This window comes from Panthera onca, chromosome A2 (assembly GCF_046562875.1).
Source record: "Panthera onca isolate mPanOnc1 chromosome A2, mPanOnc1 haplotype 2, whole genome shotgun sequence".
NCBI classification, from domain to species: domain Eukaryota; kingdom Metazoa; phylum Chordata; class Mammalia; order Carnivora; family Felidae; genus Panthera; species Panthera onca.
The window spans coordinates 37,381,862-37,403,116 of NC_138340.1; the positions used below are offsets into that span (position 1 = coordinate 37,381,862).

Consider the following 21,255-nt stretch of genomic DNA (forward strand, 5'->3'; position numbering starts at 1 on the left):
TTTTCACTTTGCTCTGTAGTACAGTTTCTTAAAAAATAGTAGTATGTGATATATATATATATATATATATATATATATATATTCACCTATTATAATTTTGTTTTTTAACTTATTTTACTGTTAAATATTTTAAATGGCTTTATTTTTCCCCCAACTTTACTGAAGCATAATTGACAAAAATTGCATACATTTGAGGGGCATAACATGATGACTTGGTATATGTACACATTGTGAAATGATTACAGTCAAGCTAATTAATATATCCATCACATCGTTGCTATTTATTTTCCTTTTTTGCCGTGAGAATACTTAAGATTTACTCCTCCACCACATTCCAAGTGTACAATACGGTATTATTAACTCTAGCCACCATGATAAACATTGGATCCCTAGAACTTGATCTTATTCCTCAAAGTTGGTGCCTTTTGAACAGTATCTCTCCTTACAATTTAATGATAAAGTAATCACTCTCATATTCAGGCAAAATTTTAGGTGGTTCAAAATATTTTGCAATTTGTCAATAGCTTTGTGATGTCAGGTTTTCCACGTTTTGAATTGTGTTCTTAGGAAAATTGTCCCTGGATGTCATTTTTGAGTCATATTCTATGAACAGTATTACAGCTTTTTGATAACACTGTTTTACTCATGCTTTTCTCAGTATGGTTTTCTTAAAGGATTGTAATAATATATATCCGCAGTGGCTCAGACTAAAATGATCAGTACACTTTCTCTGGTAGTGAATATTTTTTTAATTGGGTCACACTGTGAATACTTTTTTTGTAGCTGCCTTCTGTAAGTTTGTTATATTGTGTAGTTTTTATTCCAGTCACAAATCTATTTCTTCACCATTTTTAATGGCTGCATAGTATTACATTATATGAACCTGTTATGATTTCCTGTACTAATTCCCTGTGGTGAGTGTAGTTTTTATTACGTAGCTTTCTGGAACCGTGCAAGGGAGAAGCACAAACATCTTTTCATCCGTTAGCATGTGCAGAGTTTGAAGGTTCCTATCTTTTAAGGAGTTCATAAGATCTGCCAATGGCTTGAAGGCTTTATTTTGCCTTTTGTTGAAAGGTAAAGAAAATACTGGGATTTATACTCAAGGAAGGAAGCTAAAACTACTCATGCTTCATTTGCAGAGGGACTTCCTTGGGAGTGACTGTTTTCTCAAATGTCACTTTTTTTCCTGTTTCCAGGTACTAAGGTTTTGTACCGTTAGCCCTAAGCAGAGACTTTTTTTTTTTTTTAAGAATGCTATATTGCTGGAAATAAACAACCGAAAATTCTAGCTGATAATAATAGCCATGACAAAGCTTTATTGAGGCAGCACTACATGGCACTCATTATACTAGACAATTTATGTGTATTGTTTTATGTATTATATTATTTAATCCTCACAAAATCCCTGAGAGGTTGGCTTGTAAAATGTAAGTGATGTAAGAGAAGTTTTAAAAACACCTCCCTCTTTGATAAATGAGTAAGTGTGTAAAAAACTATTATTATCCCTCCTTTCCGGATACGGTAACTAAGGCAGAGGGAGGTTTAATAACTTGTTGATGCTATAGAGCTGGCAAGATAAGCAGTCACAACCCATATTTAGGAAAATTAGGAAGTCTTTTCTTCCTAACATAGGACTGGTGTTTAAGCTTTTTCTGTAATTTTGGATAGAGCAAGCACCAAAACCATTAGAAGTAGGCCGCATGGGGAACTCGCAGACACATGTAGGAGAGAGCTTGCCAAGATGAATCAGGAGAAAAGATGGCACAAAGAAAACCAGATGGAGAATAGGGTTGTCAAACCGGCTCGTCCTCTGCCCCCTTTCCCCCCCACAGCCTGTAGTCTGGTGTTAGCGTTCTGGTGCAAATGCTTCTTTCATCAATGGTTTTTACTTCCCATATCCTCGCAGAATTTCCCCATGACAGAGTTCACCCATTCTTGAAATTATTCCCCGTTAGTAAACACCTTAGACATCTTCAAGGAATTTAGATAGCGCGTAGGAGTAGGTATTCGGTGAGATTCAGTTATGAAAAAGCAAATCAAGCAATTTATTTTTACATGTGGAAATCTGGGTGCCATTAAGACGCAGTGCCTCTTGGCACTTCATATGGCGGTGCTATATTTGGTGGTGATGAGTAGTATGTGGTATAAAATGTTCAAAAAAAAAAAAATTAAGCCGCATGAGAAAAATGCCTAGATGCAATCAAGCTGACTTATTTTAATTCAACTCCTAATGACTTCAATCCTGTCACCTCTTGATTTTCAATTACGCGGAGTACCCTTCTGCAACTTGATTTTATCTTCGCGCAGGATCATTTTTGTAGTCGGGCGCAATTTAGGATACCCCCCAAAATGCAAACGAAAGGTCTCATTAAGAAACTAAATGTTGTGCCTTTTTTTTTTTTCTTTCCCTTTTTGGTTCTCCCACAGCAGTTCCGAGGAGCATCCTGGGGCCTCCAAGCCTCCGATAAGCTCCTCCAGTATGACATCACGCATCTTGCTACGCCAGCAACTCATGCGTGAGCAAATGCAGGAGCAGGAGCGCAGGGAGCAGCAGCAGAAGCTGCAGGCGGCCCAGTTCATGCAACAGAGAGTGCCAGTGAGTCAGACCCCGGCCATAAACGTCAGCGTGCCCACCACCACCCTTCCCTCTGCCACCCAGGTGCCGATGGAAGTCCTCAAGGTACGTGAGTGTCGCTCTTGTTGGTTGGGCCAAGCCCTCTTCGAGAGCAGCATTTTCCATTTCCTAGGTGTTTTCTTTCTCTGACTGTGTTTTTGGTCCTCTTGACCCCTCTGCATGCTGTCTGTCAAGGCCAACTCTACTCATGCTACCTGGCTTTGCATTTTAAAGGAAGGACGGAAAGTAACTGGGGATTTAGTAGTAGCCCTCACTATGTGGGGGAAGAGTGTTGATGTTCTATGAGAAACAGCCAGTGGGGACAGGTGCCTGTTGCAACGCTATCTTTCCATTTTTCTTTAGGAAAGTTTCAGAAATGGATCTCTGCTAGTAACTTACGTATTTTTTTTTCCTCCCTCCAAACATTCCACGGCCATTCTTTAATTTTCTTCTTTATTTAGTAAGTAATCCTGGCTATAGAATCTGACCGTTTGGGAAGTCCCTTCTGAGATAAACCTGTAGGAGAGCGTTCTTCACTTTAATAACCAAAATGCATAATCCTTTAACTGAAGTGGTCTGTTTGGGGCCCCTTTGATTTCTTGCTAGAGTAGAACCTGCAGGAGCTTGTTAGCATCATTCTATCAGGGACATATAGCTTCCTAATTACTGGGGAAAACTGTAACAAGTCTGAGAATAGAATTCCATCTCACACATGTGTTCCTTCACATCACACTGGGACATCCTCCCTGTTGAAAGATGAGCATTCCAACTCTTAAATATGACTGATGCAGGGAAAGCTAAAAGCAAAGTGAGGGAACTTCCTCACTTAAAAGAAAATTTTTTTAACCCATTCACCTAATTGATTCATTGTAAAGAATCCCAAGTGTTACTGTTCATTAAGCAATGTGAACTTTACACACTGGTGATTCATTGTTGGTCTTTGCATTCATTCATGTGCTCAGGAGAAAAACATCTCCCGCTATTTAAAGTTTACAATTAAAGTAAATAGAGAGATGATGTGTTATAACTGGAAGCAATATATGATTCTTACCAGGAAGTACGAAAAGATTCTTTAAAAACAAATTGAAAGTAATTGTTTTTTATTTGCAAAGACCCCTTTAAAGCGTAGTGATGAGATAATGAAGCTCTTTCATGAAAAAACAGGAATTTTGTGAGGGCAAAAGAGATCCAAACAGTTTAGCATAAACCATTACTCTGATGTGATTGAAGTTCTGGATATTGCCACAAATAATGGATATTTTGTATCCTCCCCACCTCCCGATAAAGGCAGGTTTTCTTTTAGAAATAGATTATATATTACATCTCTCTGTTCCGCTTGGGTGAAAATTGGTAATCGCTAAGTTTTTATAAATTTAAGATCTACGTTGTCTGGTGTTCACAGGAATCACATTTGTTTTGTCTGTGCCTTTTAAAGTTCTGTGAATTAAGTGATAATAAAATGTGGAGAAATATGTCTATTTTATTCACCGTAATAGTCTACTTTTCAATCTGAAGGATAAATTTTAGAAGAGGTGACGTGGATTTGTGCTAGTAGGTGATTTATGTCCAATTCAAAGGTAATGTTTCATATTGTATTAAAGTATATGAATTGCAATCACTACTTCTATTAAGGCAGTTATATGTGATGGTGTGGAAACCACCCACATGCAGATGCATTAAAATACCATTTCCACATCATCTTAAAAATGGACATCATTCCTAAATGTTTTTATTCCTTAAAATGTTATTTTGGAATTGCTTAACATGAAAATCTGGACTGAATGGTTTGAATAATATGCCCATTTTTCCTCACACGTTGCTGTGTCCTGATAACAGTGAGTTGAGCTACAACCCTCAATTTACTTATTACAGAAAAATGTCCAAAAGTAAAGCACACAGACATTGTTAGAACCCGGAGTACTAATCTACAAAGGAGCAATTGGTAAATTTATCTTTCACGCTGAATATAGTTTATTCTTGATTTCGTCAGTATATAAAGTAGCGAAGTGTGTCATGTAAATAAAAAGAAAGTATAGTTGGCATAGCAACGCAGACTGGTTTGATAGCTATTTAGACAAATGGTAGTACCCTTCGATAAAACACCAAATAAAAACACGTAATTTCCTATAAAATGACATCCTGAGAAATTAAAATAATATTTTGGAGGAGAGTAGCATGTAAGGGATGGCTTAAGATCTTTAAGAACTTGGTCCTTAAAAAGAGTTTACATATTTTCAGAACTTTAATGTATGAAAATACTGTTATGAAGTATTTACTATAGAAAGGTAAGCGAGAGACTGTGATCTTTTTTTCTTTTCCCTTGTACGGTTTTTAAATCGGAAGCATAATTTGGTAAATTTAAATGGTCACTAGTAAAAACTTAATTTGCTTAATCTTGGATCATTTTTCTATGAATATACATTTTCAAGGAATGAGTACTAGTATAGTAATTGAGTGCATTATGATACAGATGATGTCGAACAAATATTTTTTCATACAGTAGCCTGAGTCACTTCTTCATTTAATTTTTAAAGATTTAAATTGCTAAAGCAGAACATACCTACCTCTCATTTAGGTAGATGTGTGCAGTCAGAGGTACTAGCATGTGCTAGAGAATGCTGGTTAAATTTCCCCATCTCCCACTGGTTTTCAAGAACTTGATAGAAGATCACACATGCAAACTCGTTACCGACATTTTACTATCAGTGGGTTGAATGCTTTTGAAAAGCTAACTTCGTGTTTTCAGGTTAATTCCTTTCTTTGGCAGAGTTAGGCTTAGAGAATGGAGCTTTTATAAAGCATGTTTAAAAATTGTTGACAGCTTCCTGTAAACTTAGGTCCAGTCTTTGGAATCCGGATTAGAGGTTGGAAATTTGCATTACGACTTATTCCTCACATTTTCACCATTCAGTCTGTAAATCCACAAAGTTTTGCAGGATTAGCTTCTGGTTTTTTTATTTCATTACTTTATGGCTTTATTCTTCTTATTGATTTTCATGTTGGGTGATATGGACTGATTGATTAGTCTTATGGCCTTATATTAAAGTATTAGATGTATCATCTGGATTTCTTAAGAACAATCTAACTCATTGGCAATTTAGGGATGCCTCTTTGTCGTAAGTTAACCCCTGCTTCGAGTACATAATGCTTTATTTACAGTAGTGAACACATCTCATATTTCAAATTATGAATTAAGAAAAAAGTCTCTAAGAACCGTTAATGGAAGCATTTCTTCTACAGGTGGGTCTTGTAGACTTGGGAGGTCATGCAAACCTTAGGTTTGCCGTTTGATCTAGCTTCTTTCAAACAAAAGCAGAGGAACCAGGGATAGACCCTGTGGACACATTTCAGGTCTCATAGCTGAAGAAACATCACAACACCAAGTAGTGTGTTACCTTCTGCACATTTACCAGGCAAGTGTAATCATAGTGCTGACTGATTATAGGAGTGACTGGTTGCTCCGATCTTAGACTGGCAAGTTCATCAGAATTTCTTCCTCTGTTCCCTTCCATAGCATGGGCTCTGACAGCTCATAGCTTGAAAACATGTTTGTAGTTTGAGGACATTTCTCTGTTCAGAATTTTGTAGAGAATTGCCAGCTCTTTCCCTTCCTTCCTCCATCCCTTCCTTTCTTTCACCTTGGAATTTAACAATTTAATAGCTAAGTGTTCTGTCTGGACTGGATGGTACATTGAAATGTTCTGTTCTACTTGGGAGAAAGGCTGTATGAATTTAAAAGAGAAACAATGTCTTTTTGTAATTTTGGGATATATTAAGTAGTTTGCAAGACTATACATTTTTATTTTTTCCTTTTTTTGATCTCAGATAATCTAAGAAGTTGGGCAGATTGCTACAAAAGTTGAAATGGCACTTGTGTTCATGAAATGCACAAACATTTTGCCGGAGCCTGCTACGTGGCAAACTGAACTTACTTTGGCATTTATTGGGGTGTATAATAATGTGGTACCCCATTTAGATACTCTAGCAAGTCAGGATGGAAGTCCCGCTTCCTTGTCACCTATCTCTACACCCAGTATCCCCTGAGATTTCACTAGTGAGGGAAAGGGTAGATGACTGAATTGCTGGCCTTTGTCCATAACTTTTGAAAACTACCTGGTGTAGAGTTTTCAAGGTGTTGCTTCTTAAGGTTTGAATACAGAAACATGAGAAAGGGTGTGTGGAGTTCTGTGGGCCGGTGGGTTATAGATCAGCAGAAGGGACTATTTCCATACTCCTCTATGCATTTAAGATGTCTTATTTTTTTTTTTTTTTATCTTTTTAATGTTTATTTTTGAGAGAAAGACAGAGAGTGAGCGAGCGAGGGAGGGGCAGAGAGGAGACAAGAATCTGAAGCAGGTTCTAGGCCCCCAGCTGTCAGCAGACAGCCCGACACAGGGCTTGAATTCGTGAACTGCGAGATCATGACCTGAGCCGAAGCTGCCTGGTTAACCAACTGAGCCCCCCGCCGGGGGCCCATCCACTGTGCATTTAGATTTTGTTCCTCATTTATTAGCTGGGAGTACAGAACCTTATTAGCATCATGGTGGTCACAGGAAGCAGGAACAAGTTCAGCATGCTTGCCTTGTTCCCCTCAGTTAGGGGGTCTCTTACTAGAGGTGCTGACCCCAGAAGAAGGATGTCTGAGAATTCTTCTAATACCATAGTCTGTGGGCCACCACATATTTATTCTTGTTCATCTGTGGTCCATCACATATTTTTGCCACTAGACAGTGTGACCTACACATTCCGTGAGCCTTAGTTTCAGAACTATTTATAAACGTTGGTGTCCTTTCATTTTTGGATCAAACTCTGTGTCTGGAAGGCCACATCCTTCTTCGGGCGGGGCGGGGGTGGGGGGTGGACAAACAGATTCCAGATTCAAAGAGCTTTTCATCCTCCCGGAGACCTCATTTCCCTATAGGGTCTTTGAGTCTCCTGGTTGTATCACTTTGATGTGTTCAGTGTCACACGTTAGGTGATTTTTTTTCCTCTTTAAAACTCATTTTATTGATTTTTAAAAATTACAGACAATGTCTGTTAACATGGAATCTAGTTTAATAGCGGGGAAGAAAAATCCAACAGGAAACTCCCTCCTGCCTCCCCCTCCCTTCCTCCCTCCCTCAAGGTCCCTGGAAGGAGGTGCTATTAGCAGTTTAGGGTGCAGGCTTCTTAACCTCGCTGCTTTCCAGCCCTACAGTTGCCTTCGGTGGGAGCAAGGTCCGAAGAAATACATTAGGCAGTTTTGAGCAGGTAGACATACACCCTATCTTTCTCTGTGTTCACATTTACATATAGAACAAAAGAAATAAAGTTTCTACTTCCGGATTCTCTCTACTTTTGAGAATATTGCTTCAAACTGTTCTCCCTTAAGCAGAGTGGGGACTTCTTACTCTGTGTTTGGAAAGCAGTTGGATCATTTTGGGGTTGCAAGTGTGTGTACTAGCTTCCACGGGCACTGATTGACAGACCATTTGCCCCACCCCCCCTCCCCACCATGCTGCCTTACAAACCTCCGTGGGTAAGGATTTAGTAATCTCAGGGCTGGCGTAGGAAGGTGCTCCATAGACTTGTCTCACGTTGGTGAAGTCAAGCTTAACACAGGCTAAAGTAGTGTAAGAATCTCTGTAAATGTACACTGATTAATTTTAGGTATTGTTTTCTGTCTGCACTGCTTGCAGTGACTCGTAACTAGTAATGAAATGCTGACTGAAGAGAGTCACTTTTGCTTAGATTTTTAGGCCTGGTCCACTTAAGTGGGCAGGCCCGTGGGGAGCAACTATCTCAAACAAAATACTCAATCTTGACACAGCTAAGCCTATGAATTAATTCCGCTTTTCTGAAAACACTGAAACATCAGCTCTGATCACCTGTGCACCTGGTAATGTTAGCACTAAATGTGAATAATTTCTCCCTGTGAGACCACAAGGCCATTTTTATGTGGCTGAGGAGTACACTAGAATCTGGGTGATTTGATTTCCTTAGGTAGTAGATAGACCAGGGGTGCTCAGTAGGCACGTGAACCATGCAGGTTTGGGAGGGACACTCTCTCTTTAGGCACAAGGATCTTTATCACCTTGTCACTGGGCTACTTTGCAACCACCAAAGTCATCTTGGGGGTTTATGTGAGGGAGTGGCTGCTCAGCTCCTTTGCTTTCTGCTGCAAAAAGAAGCCACGCAGATAGATGTGTCACTGTTCATCGACACAGTTCTCATAATTCAGTTCTGGTGGCGGTCAGGGTAACATCTTACAGAGAATATTAAGGTCTGGGGCCTGGGAGTAAGGACCGAAAACTAGAGTGGATCTTTTTTTGTTTGGCTCTGAAGGGTAATTTCTTTTTAATGTGATGGGATCTGTAGAGCATGCATCCTCAACCAGGGTGATATTCCCCCCCTCCCCCGCGGGGGGCAGAGATTGGTCCTTGGAGGGCGCAAAGTTGTAGACATTAGAGTGGTTTCGGCCTCTGAAGGGCCTTAGTATATAAACAGTTTATGTGCCTGTTAAAATTTCATGGGCGTGGGATTAAGAAGAGGCAGTTTGGGGAGAAAATGTCTCAAAAGACTCCTCAAGGGGAGTGATGATGAAAAAAAACGTTGAGAAACATTCCTGTAGAGTACTTAGCACTTTGCTCAACTCCTCTTTTTGTTTAGAGAACACTTCTCAATTCCTACATTCCAGCCAGGCTGCGTTTCCCTAGGAGAGGTGCTAGAATATCAGTAGACATGGTTGGCGTGTCCAGCACTGGGCAGTTAGTATTAGCATCCCCATGTCAGAGATATGGGAACTGAGGCAAAGGATAAGCAGTTCATCTAAAGTCGAGGGGGCAAGTGGTACAGTCAGGATTCGAACCCCCTCAGGTGGACTCCATGGCTCAGATTTCATTCGCGGGAGAGTAAATGGTCTAAGAAACTTCTGGAGGAAGGAGTAGCAGGGTTACTCTCTCAAGTGCCATGGCAGCCTAGGGCCTGCAGATGTTTATGAGAGAGCTTCAGGCCGTAGCTTAAAATTTTAATAAGAATTCTTGGTGTTAGGGGTGCCTGGTTGGCTCAGTCAGCAGAGCATGTAGCTCTTGATCTTGGGTTCATGAGTTTGAGCGTCACATTGTAGAACTAACTTAATAAGAAAATAAATGTAAATAAATACATAGATAATTAATTAAATAAATACATAAATAGATAGGAATTACTGGTGTAAATGTGGTATGGCCTAAAGCAACTTGGAGGAGGAATGGCAGTGACTCTACAGATATGGATCATTGGCTGTATTGGATTATAGGCTAAAGGCTTGATCTTCTTTATCTGATGTATTCCTCTAGCAATCCTATGGGATAGGTAGGATAAGCACCATCTTCCAGGTGAGGAAACTGAGGCAGAGAGAGATTTGTCACTGTGGTCAGACAGGCTCCACACCCTACCCTGTGTCTCCTTGGAACCACATTCCCTGCTGCCTCTGTGTTTTCCACAAAACTCAAGGACATACATTTCTAAAGAATCACTAATAACAGAATATGTTAGAGGCAAGTGGGAAGTCAGAGAGAAGCTAAAGAGGAGTTTTATCGGAAGGATACGTGATCTTAAGCATTTAGAATTATTTAAGGGCCCATCCATATTGAATAATTAGAGTGGGTCCCTCAGTCTCCATGATATGCCAGATGAAAGATCTAGATGTGTTCTTACTGTATTAAAAAGCCTGCCTGGCCACACTGACCACAAGGGTAATTTATGGTTTAGTTACAGTGTCATTACTGAACAAAAAAGCACTGCAGTGAAAGTTGCTGTGACAACATCCAAAAATTGTACCTCAGGATCACTCGTGTTCTAAAGATCATGTTGGCTCAGGCTATCGCGACTTATATCCTTTATAGTCATGTATCTTTTAGTAATGCAGTGATGGCGCTAAATTGTTTTTGAAGTACTCATTTTGATGGACTCACACACATCTTTACATCCTTTAATTAGGAATTTTCTCCTGAAATTATGGTTGCATTTAGAGTTCTTCTTCCCCTCCCCACCCCCTGCAGTATTCTAGCTTTTGCTGTATTTGAGCCCTTAAAACTGAAGCTTCAGTTCTGATTCTTTTTCCCTTTGCTTTTAAGTGAATAACGTCGGCTGTAATACATCTTATATTACTGCACAGAAAGGTCAGAGGTCTTCTTCACAAATGTTACCTACTTATTCCCAACAATGAAAGGAAGGACTTGGATTTGAAAGACCACCTTCTATAAATACGCTCTTGAACAACAGAGATTGTGGACATGTGTAAGCACAATCTAATTTTACCATTGCCCTACTAACATCAGTGGGTGGGATCTGTGTTTGAAAAGATGTAAATCAGCACGGTGGCTGTGCACAAGGTTATGGCTGCAATCAGCGCTAGAATATTAGCTCTTGTCCTGAATATGTCTCTTCTTGTTGACTTCTTTGAGTATCAGCCTGCACTTTAAGGAAAACTTAACTCCTGACAATACACGGGTCTTTCCGACCTTGTTTATAAAGTAAGATGTTTTTGCGTGTCAGTTTATAACTTCGCACAAGTGGGATGAACCACAATTGGAGTATTGGAGGTGGAGGTGTCAAAGGCCTTATTTTATTGTTTTTCATGGGAGAGTGTGTGCATTCATTATGAATGTAATTAAAGTGAGCATCTCCAGTGCATTTTATTTAGGAGTCTTGACAGAGTCGTCTTCACTCACAACTTTCTGAGTGGCACAGTTCTTCTGCCAGGTGAGTTGACTAGACTTACATACATGATGTAACCCTCGTGGCCTTGCCTGCCAGAAAGATAGCAAGGTGGACGGGTCCTGAAACTTAAAAATGAAGAAAAGGGTTTGAATCACCCTGTTGTGAACAATTTTCGAAAGTAGTTAAGAGGCCCAACATGAAAAGCAAAATTCAGGTTTTTGCCCCCTTACCACCAGGCATGGCTTTGTCGTAATCTCCCCTGTTGGCCCTGAGTTTTGTATAATTAAAATTTAGGAGCTAGAAATTTTGTTGAGACTTAATTAGAAGCGACAAACCAGAGACATTCCTGCTGGTTAGGAAGGGCTTAAGAAATTCTTATTGGCTAAATTACAAATATGTAACATTTTTTTCTGAGCACTGCATGGTAGTTCTGACCGCCTAAAGGTGACAAGATTAGCTCTGTTTTTCTAGTGAGGTAGTAAAAATTAGATTAATAAGCACCAGGCAAAGAACCTTTTCTTTTTTTCAAAAGAAATCTTACCTTGAGTATTTCTGGCTGTGGAGATCGCTGCCTTAATTAGCCACATGGTCTTTTTACCTCCTGGGAAATAAGTATGGGATAAAATTGGGGATCAAGACGTAGGCGCACATTGACTTAGCACACGCCGCTAAGTAATTCATCAAGGAATGTTGGTAATTAGTCCTGCCTCTTTCAACTCTTGGCTTATTTCATAAAACCAGTTGATTTAAAATAATGCCTGCTGATTTATTACCAACACGTTTCAAGCCTGAGACTTGGCTTTTCAACAAAAGCGATATTGTGCAGTGATGGAAACGCGCCCTCTTGTTTTTGCGTTTTTACGAATTCTGAAGGGCCATTTACAGGCCCCTCTTAACTTTGTTGTGTTATTATTATTATTATTATTATTATTATTTTTACCTCATTCAGCATTTTACTGGGTTTTCTTTTGTCTCTTGCTGAAGAGAAAGGGGGAGCAAATTAGAAAAAAAATTCCAGGCTCTTGGAGGTTTTGGATGTGAGGTGCTTGTCAAAGTGTATCGGCTCACTGTGGTTTGATGGAATTTAATTTGAATCCTTCGCCTGGTCAGACAGGCTGTAGTAATGGCCTTTGCTCCTCCTGCACTCTTATGTGTTTGGTGATATTTATGACAGGCAGGTTCGTCTTAAAAGATTGAATTTATGAGAAGTACAGAACCTGATGACTTCGGCCTCATAGTCTTGGTTTCCGCACAGCCAGGTATATTATTATTCGGATCCTAAATTTCCATTCATGCACTGATGTGCTTCTTTATGCTTTGGGATGCAAGCACAATCCGCTTCCTCGTTGAAAAGCCAGGATTAGCTTGACTCCAGTACATATACTGGGTGACTTTGGGCAAGCTCACCGGTTTCTCTGGGCCTCAGTGTTCTCATCTGTGAAATGGAGGTCACAGTTTTTGTGAGGACCAAATGGGATCGTTCCCCCAAAGCAATGCTGCCTGGTAGAGAGGGAGCCACATGTGGGAAGCTAAGTTTTCTGGTAGTCACATTAAAAGCAGTGGAAAGAAACAGGGAAAAATGAGATGAATAATACACTTTATTTCATCCAGTATATCCCCAGTATTATCATTTCGACATGTCATCAATGTAAAGATTATTAGCAAGATATTTTCATTCTTTTCATTTTTCATACCAAGTCATCAAAACCGAGTGTGTATTTTACATCTGCACGTATATCTCAGTTCGACAGTAAATTTTCGCCAGAACTACTCGATCTGCGTTAGCTTTTTTGAGGTTTAGAGTTGAAAAAGTGACTCATAACTCCAGTTGTCTCACACAGATTTAAAAGATTTCTAGTAACTAAATTGAGTATATGTCTTTAACTTTCGATTTAAATGAAGTAAAAATACAAAATCCATTGCCTCACTCACATTGCCCGCATTTCCAACACTAATGGTAGCCACACGTGGCCTGTGACCTCTGTGTTAGCTCAGACCCCAAAGCATTTAGCACACTGCTGGGTAGATTGAAAGTGCTCAGTCAGCGATTCTGCTTTATTGTTGTCGATAATGAATGATAGAATGATTCCTAGTTACTGGACTTATAACCTAAATATACTAATTAACGTCATCTCCACGTTGACATCTTTCTATGCCTTCATTACTCCTGCCTGGTAAACTGGGTTCCCTGCTGCCTCCCTCCTCACCGAAGAGAACATAAAAAAAAATTAGTCATTATTTTCCTTTTCACAACCCTTTGGAGCCCAGGTTAGCTGGGCTCATGTATGGTTGATATTTCCTATCAAAAACAGCCTCTCACAGGAGAGCACAGTGAAGGATACCCCTGCCTAAGGTGGCAGGGACCTGTCTCTGTCAACAGCCTTCCATTAGGCCTGACTGTGGTAACAGCTCTTGACTTGTTAGTCACGCGTCTCGTTCATACTCTTGATCCAATTTCTTTTCAGACCTCTACATGTCACACTTACGTCGTGCCTGTCCAGTGTGTTCAAGATGTCTCAAACCCTGGGAATATATAAGCATTTTGTCGTTGTTCTTGATGCAAAAAAAAAAAAAAAAAGACATTGAAGGAAAAGGAGATTGGTTAATCCCAGGATTAACTAATGCACTGTTTATTCATTAGTAGCTAAATTAACGTGTAGGTTATTGAAAACTTTTTTTTGGTGGTTTTTTTAAATATGTGTATTTATTTATTTATTTGCTTATTTATTTATTTATTTATTTATTTATTTATTTAATTCTGTGCTCATGTTGCTAGGGCAATTTTTTTCCTCCGCTAATTTGCAGTATATTTTTAGGCATTTTCAGCACAGCTGATAATTCAGTGAAACCATTTTTCTTCCTTTTCTTGCTCATTGGGCACTCAAGTTTTCTGTTTTGCTACCAGTTTTGACCATCTATTAAGGCAGAAATAATTCACCTAAAATGATAGTTTATATTTTATCAGGTACTTTGTTATTCCTAATGCAAGCAATGAGTTGATTATATTGGAATTAAACTGTGTTTGAGAGATTTAATTTGTTCTTTATGTAATACTTTAAAAGTCTACAAAGTAACATTGTTGTTTAATTATAATCAGCAATAAAGTCAAGAAAGCAAAAATATTAACTATGCTATGATTTCCAGAAAGAAAAATCATTATGTTGTTAGATTTTATGATTTCCTTAGCTTGGAGTTTTATATTTTCTCAATGTTTATTACTTATTTTATTATCATCTTAATGTAAGTTAATAAACATAGAGGCCATTATAAAGTTGATTTCAATTTTCCTAATAGGTTTCCAGGTTTATATTAAAATCATATACCTCAAGAATTTTTTGACTCGTTAATTGGCATAACCTTGATAGAATTTATAATTCAGGTTTAGGTAATTTTGCCCATTTTTATTGATACTTGGACCACCAATATCTCATAGACAGGGGGGAAAGCAAGAACATTCTAGAAGGATATTTAATCTTGATGTAAACTTTTTTATTCAGTTTGACATGAAGCTAATGTGTATAGGGCTTAACCCTACATGCTGTTTCTGGGAGAATATTCTGTAACTCAGCAGCTCTCAAAGTGCAGTTGGGGGGCCTATAGCACTTACATTATCTGGGAGCTCTTTTAGAAACACAAATTCCTTGAGTCAATCCCAAACCTGTTAAGCCAGAAGCTCTGGGGGGAGGGCCATTGATCTCTATTTTAGCCAGCCCTCTGGAAGATTCTAATGCATGCTCATGTTTGAAAATCACTGCTGTGGAATTCTGGAAGTTAATTTGTAAGAAACATAAGGAAAATTGGGAAATGCCAGTACTAATGGAGCCAAGCAAGTTTCTTTCCCGTAGGGCTCCTTAGACCTATGGTAAACATGTGAAGAGCTGTGGCACATCTCCAGCCGTGGGCCAGTAGGTAAGCACTTGCTTGAGGAGAAAGTGGAGGAGGAAGCCAAGCAAAGTAGATGTTGCTTTCAGGTAAAGTTGATCATTAGAGGTTGCAGAATATCCAGCGGCTCTTAAGAGTCTCCTGGACGTGGGTACATCCCATTATATGCGTATACTTGTGCAAAGTTGATGAAAATAGATTAATCCTGTAAAATCCTGGGTAGATAAGAAATAAGAAACTCTAAAATCACATATTGGTTCCTGCTTTAAACTATAGAAACCACTGTACCTTTGAAGGAGCTCTCAGGAGTCCGTGAATCCATTGTCCACAAATATTTATCAACTAAATTTATACCTCACTTACATATATGCCATACATCTGTCTCTCAAATAAATGTTGATGCTGCTGTCATGAAAAAAGTGCAAATTGATACAAAAGCCATGGATTTCATTGCTTTCCCTTATTTTTATACATTTTCTTTTTTAATATTTATTTATTTTTGAGAGAAAGAGAGAGAGAGGGAGAGAGAGAGAGAATATGAGGGAGGAGGGGCAGAGAGAGGGAGACACAGAATCCAAAGCAGGCTCCAGGCTGTCAGTACAGAGCCCAACGTGGGGCTCGAACCCATGAGCCATGTGATCATGACCTGAGCCGCAGTCTGATGCTCACCCGACTGAGCTACCCAGGATCCCCTTTTTTATACATTTTCTTAATGAAAATGTAAAATACAACTCCTAATCAAATAGGGCCTAAAGGTATTTGACCTGAAAGAAAGGTTAAGAGCTACTTCTTTTTAAGAAACTTTTTTTTTTTAAACTATCAAGTGTTATTTAAATTCTGCTTTCCGAAACTACATTCCTTTTGCCACATTGGATTTAGTTAAATGGTAACACAAAATGGCCTTTCAGAGTCCGAGGGACCCTAACATCTATAATTTCACAAGCAGCAGGCCCTTGATGGTCAGTCTGTGACATCAAAGGTCTTTACTGACGTGACCGTAGTCTTGGCTTTGCCTTTTACACTGGGGCATTGACATCAACAGAAAGTGTTTTTCCTTCTTTTTTCTTTTTCAGTATTCGTGTTCTGCCTGAAGGCAGTATATCCAGTGCATGTGGCCAGCTTGCCCCCTGGTTGGAGTAAAACAAAGGTTCATTTTTGGAAGCTCCACAGGAAAGACCAACTCTTTCTGAAGCTGGAGTCCTTAACTTGCACAGCCAGCATGTGGACCTCAGTCCAGCCTTCAAAGAGCCATGGCTCACGTAGGAGCCATCAAGTGTACTTTTCTTCCACTGGAAGATAGAGATTATATTCTTATCTTCTCCTACTGAGAGGTGGAAATCAGAAATAGCCCTAAGATGCCCCTGGCTAATTTCTGTACTGAAATTTTGTCTTTGTGGTGGAGTTACCATTTTTCTATTAGTGGTCATTCACAGAACTCTTGCCCAAAGGTGGGTGTTTGATTTTGTGCTGTGCCTGCTCTGTGGTCGCACCCTATACACCGAAGGGCATGGGACCCGGAGTTAGATTGGCAATGTCCAGATCTTTTCTGAACCACAGTTCCCTTGTCTGCATGACAAGGATAATAGAAGTCCCTAGTTCCTAGCGTTGCTGTGAGAAGCCATTGTGACATGATGCTTGCAAAGCACTTAGCTCTGTACCTGGCATTGTGCTTATTATTAATGCGGATCACTGTCGTCAGCATTTCAACTAGGGACACACACCAAGTCCACAGTGACTCAGCCACATAATGGGTGCTTGAGAAATGATTAAAAGGGTAGTGCTTTGGCAAAAGGTGGGGAATGTTGATTCTATATATGATCTGGAATTAATTTCTCCAGAGGCCTATATTCTTTAACTGGTAACTATTCAGTTATATTTCAGCAGCAAGGAATTTTTATTCTTGAAAAAAATTTTTTTGATATTTATTTACTTTTGAGAGAGTGAGAGAGAGAGAGCACAAGTGAGGGAGGGGGAGGGAGAGAGGGACACACAGAATCCAAAGCCGGCTCCTGAGCTGTCAGCAGAGAGCCTGATGCGGGTCTCGAACCCATGAACCATGAGATCATGACCTGAACCGAAGTCTGACACTTAACTGAGCCACCCAGGTGCCCCAGGAATTTTTGTTTCTAAAAATCATCTGACTTTGAAGGTTCCCTTAAGAGTGACTTTTTTTTTTTTTAAGAGAAGAAAGATAGTGGGATGCTTGGCACAGGTTTTAACTCCCTGCCCCCACCCACTCCAAATTGCTTTACACGCATTACTTAAAATTTTTAGAAGTTGTTTTGATGATTGACCATAAAGATAAAATCTTTATTTATAAAAAATTGTGGGGAAAGTGGTATGAATTGGGGCTAAATTTAAAAAAAAACATTAATAGGTGTCAGGCCATCAAAATGCTCCCTGATTGTGAAATTAACCTTTCACTTACAATCTGAGAAGTTAACAATTTTGCTTCTCGAACTCTGGTTAAATATAAGTGACCATATATAATTTTATGAACTTTTTACTTTTGGAGGCATTATTGTTTTTAGGTAAGTAGAGATTCAAAATACATTTAATCACAGCATCTCATCCACGAGTTCCAGGGCCCAATTTATAGAGCCAGTCAGCTGATGGAAACCACTGTCTATGTTCAGAAATTTTCATCGCTAATCATATTGCATAATTATTTTTTCTCATATCCAAGTATTTTGATTCACATGTTCTGGGGTTACCTGACTTGTTCCTTACATGATATATCTTTTTTTTTTTTTCCTTATCTAACATCCTGCTGTCCCAGCACCGTCTCCTGTAATTTATATAAAATTTTAGTCTTGCCTTTTTGTTTTTTTGTCTTTCAGAAACATGTGTTACCTGCAGTGTTCTACACATGACACTAGCTTACTAGCTGACCTTTATTTTTGCCTTTAAGCCATTTATCTTATTTCTTTGGTATCTATTATCTTAAGATAAGACCAAACACCATTGTCTTCAACTGATATTACAGTGTTTGCTAGTTTATAATCAATACCACAGCGCTGAAATCAAACATACATACATGGTATCCATCCACAAGTCGGACGACCTTGGGGAAGTTGCTTTCCTGGGCCTCAGCCTCCCCATCTGACTAGCTGGTTTCAGATTTGCCTCCTAAAACTGACATTCAATGAACTGTCTCTTCTTTCTTCCATGAGAAGGGCCCACCTACACATCCCTGGAATTTAAATCGTGGTAAGATGAAGACGACAAAGGACTTTGAAAGCCCTTGAAGGAAACATTGGGTCTGTTTAAAGATGAGATACACAGAACAGTTGTCATGACAGAGAATCTCTCAGTGTACAATATGGCTCACAGTTCCACTGTAGTGTAAATGACCAGTTTCTCCTCGAGGGTGGCAAAAAGTGAGTTGGAAAACCTCTTGTATTATTATTTAGACATTCTGTTGTTTTGCCTACATGCGTCGTGCTTACTATAATAACAGCAACAGTGTCCCTACTGACTGTTGTGAACCGCATCTCTGAGATGTTCCTGAAGCCTTCTAAGTGGAGACTGAGCACAGGCATAATAGGATGAGATGACGAGGGTGGGCCCGAAGCTACCACGAGTTCATGTATACAAACTGTTTAAAATCCATCTAAGTACTGAATTCTCAGGATTACTGAGTGTCTAACATGAAAACTCATTTCTCACGTGATTTGTGGTCACAGAACGTTCTATAGCTATTATTCTCTTCCCTTCGCTAAGCAGAAAAATGAGTGGAGGCTAAGGATGTTTGTTTACGATCAGTGAGTGTGAGACCAGGAGCGTATGATTCCTTTCTCTAGATTTATTCATTTGACTTTGGCTTGTAAATACTGACTTTAATTCTTTTGAGAGAGAGAGAGTGAGCATATTTTCAAGTTTTCTCAAAGGCTTTCCTTTTTCAGTGAAATCGTAGCTCCTCCTTCCTTCTTCCTTAAATGCACAAATCTGGAATTACACGGCTTGTCTAGAATCCCTAGCTCTATAATTAGTAATCTTGGGCAGGTGATCTAATCTCTAGTCTGAACCTTAGTTTCCTTATCCGGAAAATGGGCACAGTATCAGTTCCCACCCCCCTCTCCATCCTGTTGCAGTGCGTTTCTTTAATGTGAGCACCTCCAGTGTTACTGGTGAATGAGGCCCTCGTGCTCGCGTAGCATGGAATTCCTCTTGAACTCGTTTTCCACACACGTAAACATTTGAAGCCATCAAGGACAGGCTTTATCATATTTAAAGAGAAAGCCTTCGCCATTGAGGAAGACTTTAAAATAGGCCAAATATGTATGGAGCATCTGCCCCTCCCTCAGGGTTAGTGGAATTTGGGCTTCCACAACCGCTTGCCTTTTCTACCACGCTCCGCCGTCTGGAGGGGGTGTGTGCAGAAGAAGCAGGTACTAAGACATTTCTCTTTACGGCAATGCAGTCAGTCACAAAGAAGGCTCTATCCGGGATCAGGTTGTAGTTTTTAAAGAAATGATCTCCATCAGAACCACCTCACCGTCTGTACTCCACCTTGCGAGGGGAGGAAGCGGGAATCCCAGAGCTTAAAACTGTCTGTGAAGCTGGCTGCAACTGCCAGTAGAAATTTAACCAGCTCGTGTTGAATTAGGGTTTACTGATTGTTGTTATTCACGCTCTGGTTACAAAGGTCCAGCGGTTTGGCGAGGTCGGCCCCTAACCTTCTCTTTTCCTATCTGCCCTGTTGTTTATAGTGTGCGATTTTGCGGAACATGGCATTTTTTTCAGGACGGTACAGATGGAGCTCGAGCAGAAACACCTGAATCAACTCCAGAGGTGTGGTCATTTAATGAATTCATGTATGTAAAGTACGCAGCACCGGTCGTGAGGTGGTTGCCTTTGAGTGGAGTCCTGAAGAACAAGTTAGGAAAGCGCTCAATAAATATTAGCCTGGACTAGTAGAGCCTTCTAACCCTGAACACTTCACTTCTCCAGCAACACGGGCAGTCGGTCTGCCTGGTGGCGAAGTACTATGAGCCCACGGAGGGACTGCGGTTCAGCCCCCCAAGGTGAGGTGGTTACTGTTGAGTGGAACCTTGGAGAACAAGGCGGGCCACACCAGCAGGACTGGGATAAGGGGAGCATGGCATGAGGAGAGGAGCAAGTCAGTAGCACATGCTCTGGGTCCTGGTGTGAAGCAGTCAAAGGGAAGACAGGAGAAGGAGGGACTGAGTGTGAAGTCACCTAACGGAGGTGAAGCGGGACAGGTGAGCAGGGGCCGGGTAATAAAGGGCCTGTATGTGACCCTGCGCGGCTTGGATCTGATGTCGTAGGCGTTAGGTAGCCACTGGCGGCATGTGTTTGTGTTTGTTTCTGTGGGTTTGTTCATTGAGTTTTCAAGTTTGAAAAGAGAGATGTTCAGAAAGATGCCTTTGGGGGCTGAGGGAGGCAGGGGTTGGTTTTAGAGGAATGTGATGGGAGGTGGGGAGCCTATCAAAATAATTTGGGGAACAAATTATGAAAACATTGACCCAGAAGTCTTAGAAAGCAGTAATTAAGAAAGAAGAAGAAGAAGAAGAAGAAGAAGAAGAAGAAGAAGAAGAAAAGGAGGAGGAGGGGGGAGAGGAGGGGGAAGAGGAGGAGGAAGAAGAAGAGGAGGAGGAGGGGGAGGAAGAGGAAAAAAAGCAGTAGTTAAAAGAAAACCACAAAAACCTGGGGCACCTGGATGGCTCATTCAGTTGAGCATCTGACTTCGGCTCAGGTCATGATCTCACAGTTTGTGGGTTCAAGCCCCGTGTCAGGTTCTGTGTTGACAGCTTGGAGCCTAGAGCCTTCTTGGGATTCGACGTCTCCGTCTCTCTCTCTCTGCCCCTCCCCTGTTCACACTCTCTCTGTCTCTGTGTCTTTCTCAAAAATAAATAAATATTAAAAAAAAAAAACCAAACCCTTATGGGTTAAAGTAAATGGAACCTTGTTAGATAGAAAGGAGGAGGAAGGCAGCATAATACTCCATATATTTTACAGAGGAGAGAACTGAGCATAGTAGAGATGAAGACATCGGTCTATACCAGGGGTTGGGAAACAATGTCTGCAGGATTTTCTGCCTTCTGCCTATTTCT

At 40.1% G+C, this 21,255-nt stretch overlaps 1 protein-coding gene across 7 annotated transcripts in view; it reads left to right on the forward strand.

Annotated features, from left to right (window-relative positions):
• Nucleotides 1–21,255, forward strand: part of MITF (melanocyte inducing transcription factor) — a 223,260-nt gene that overhangs the window by 130,041 nt on the left and 71,964 nt on the right. For 4 of the 7 annotated variants that reach the window (XM_060633734.3, XM_060633736.3, XM_060633739.3 and 1 more), the window contains exon 2: nucleotides 2,431–2,683. In XM_060633734.3, the coding sequence (XP_060489717.1) occupies nucleotides 2,431–2,683 (253 nt within the window). The remainder of the gene's footprint in view (nucleotides 1–2,430; nucleotides 2,684–21,255) is intronic. The other 3 variants (XM_060633735.3, XM_060633737.3, XM_060633740.3) reach the window with 1 other exon arrangement.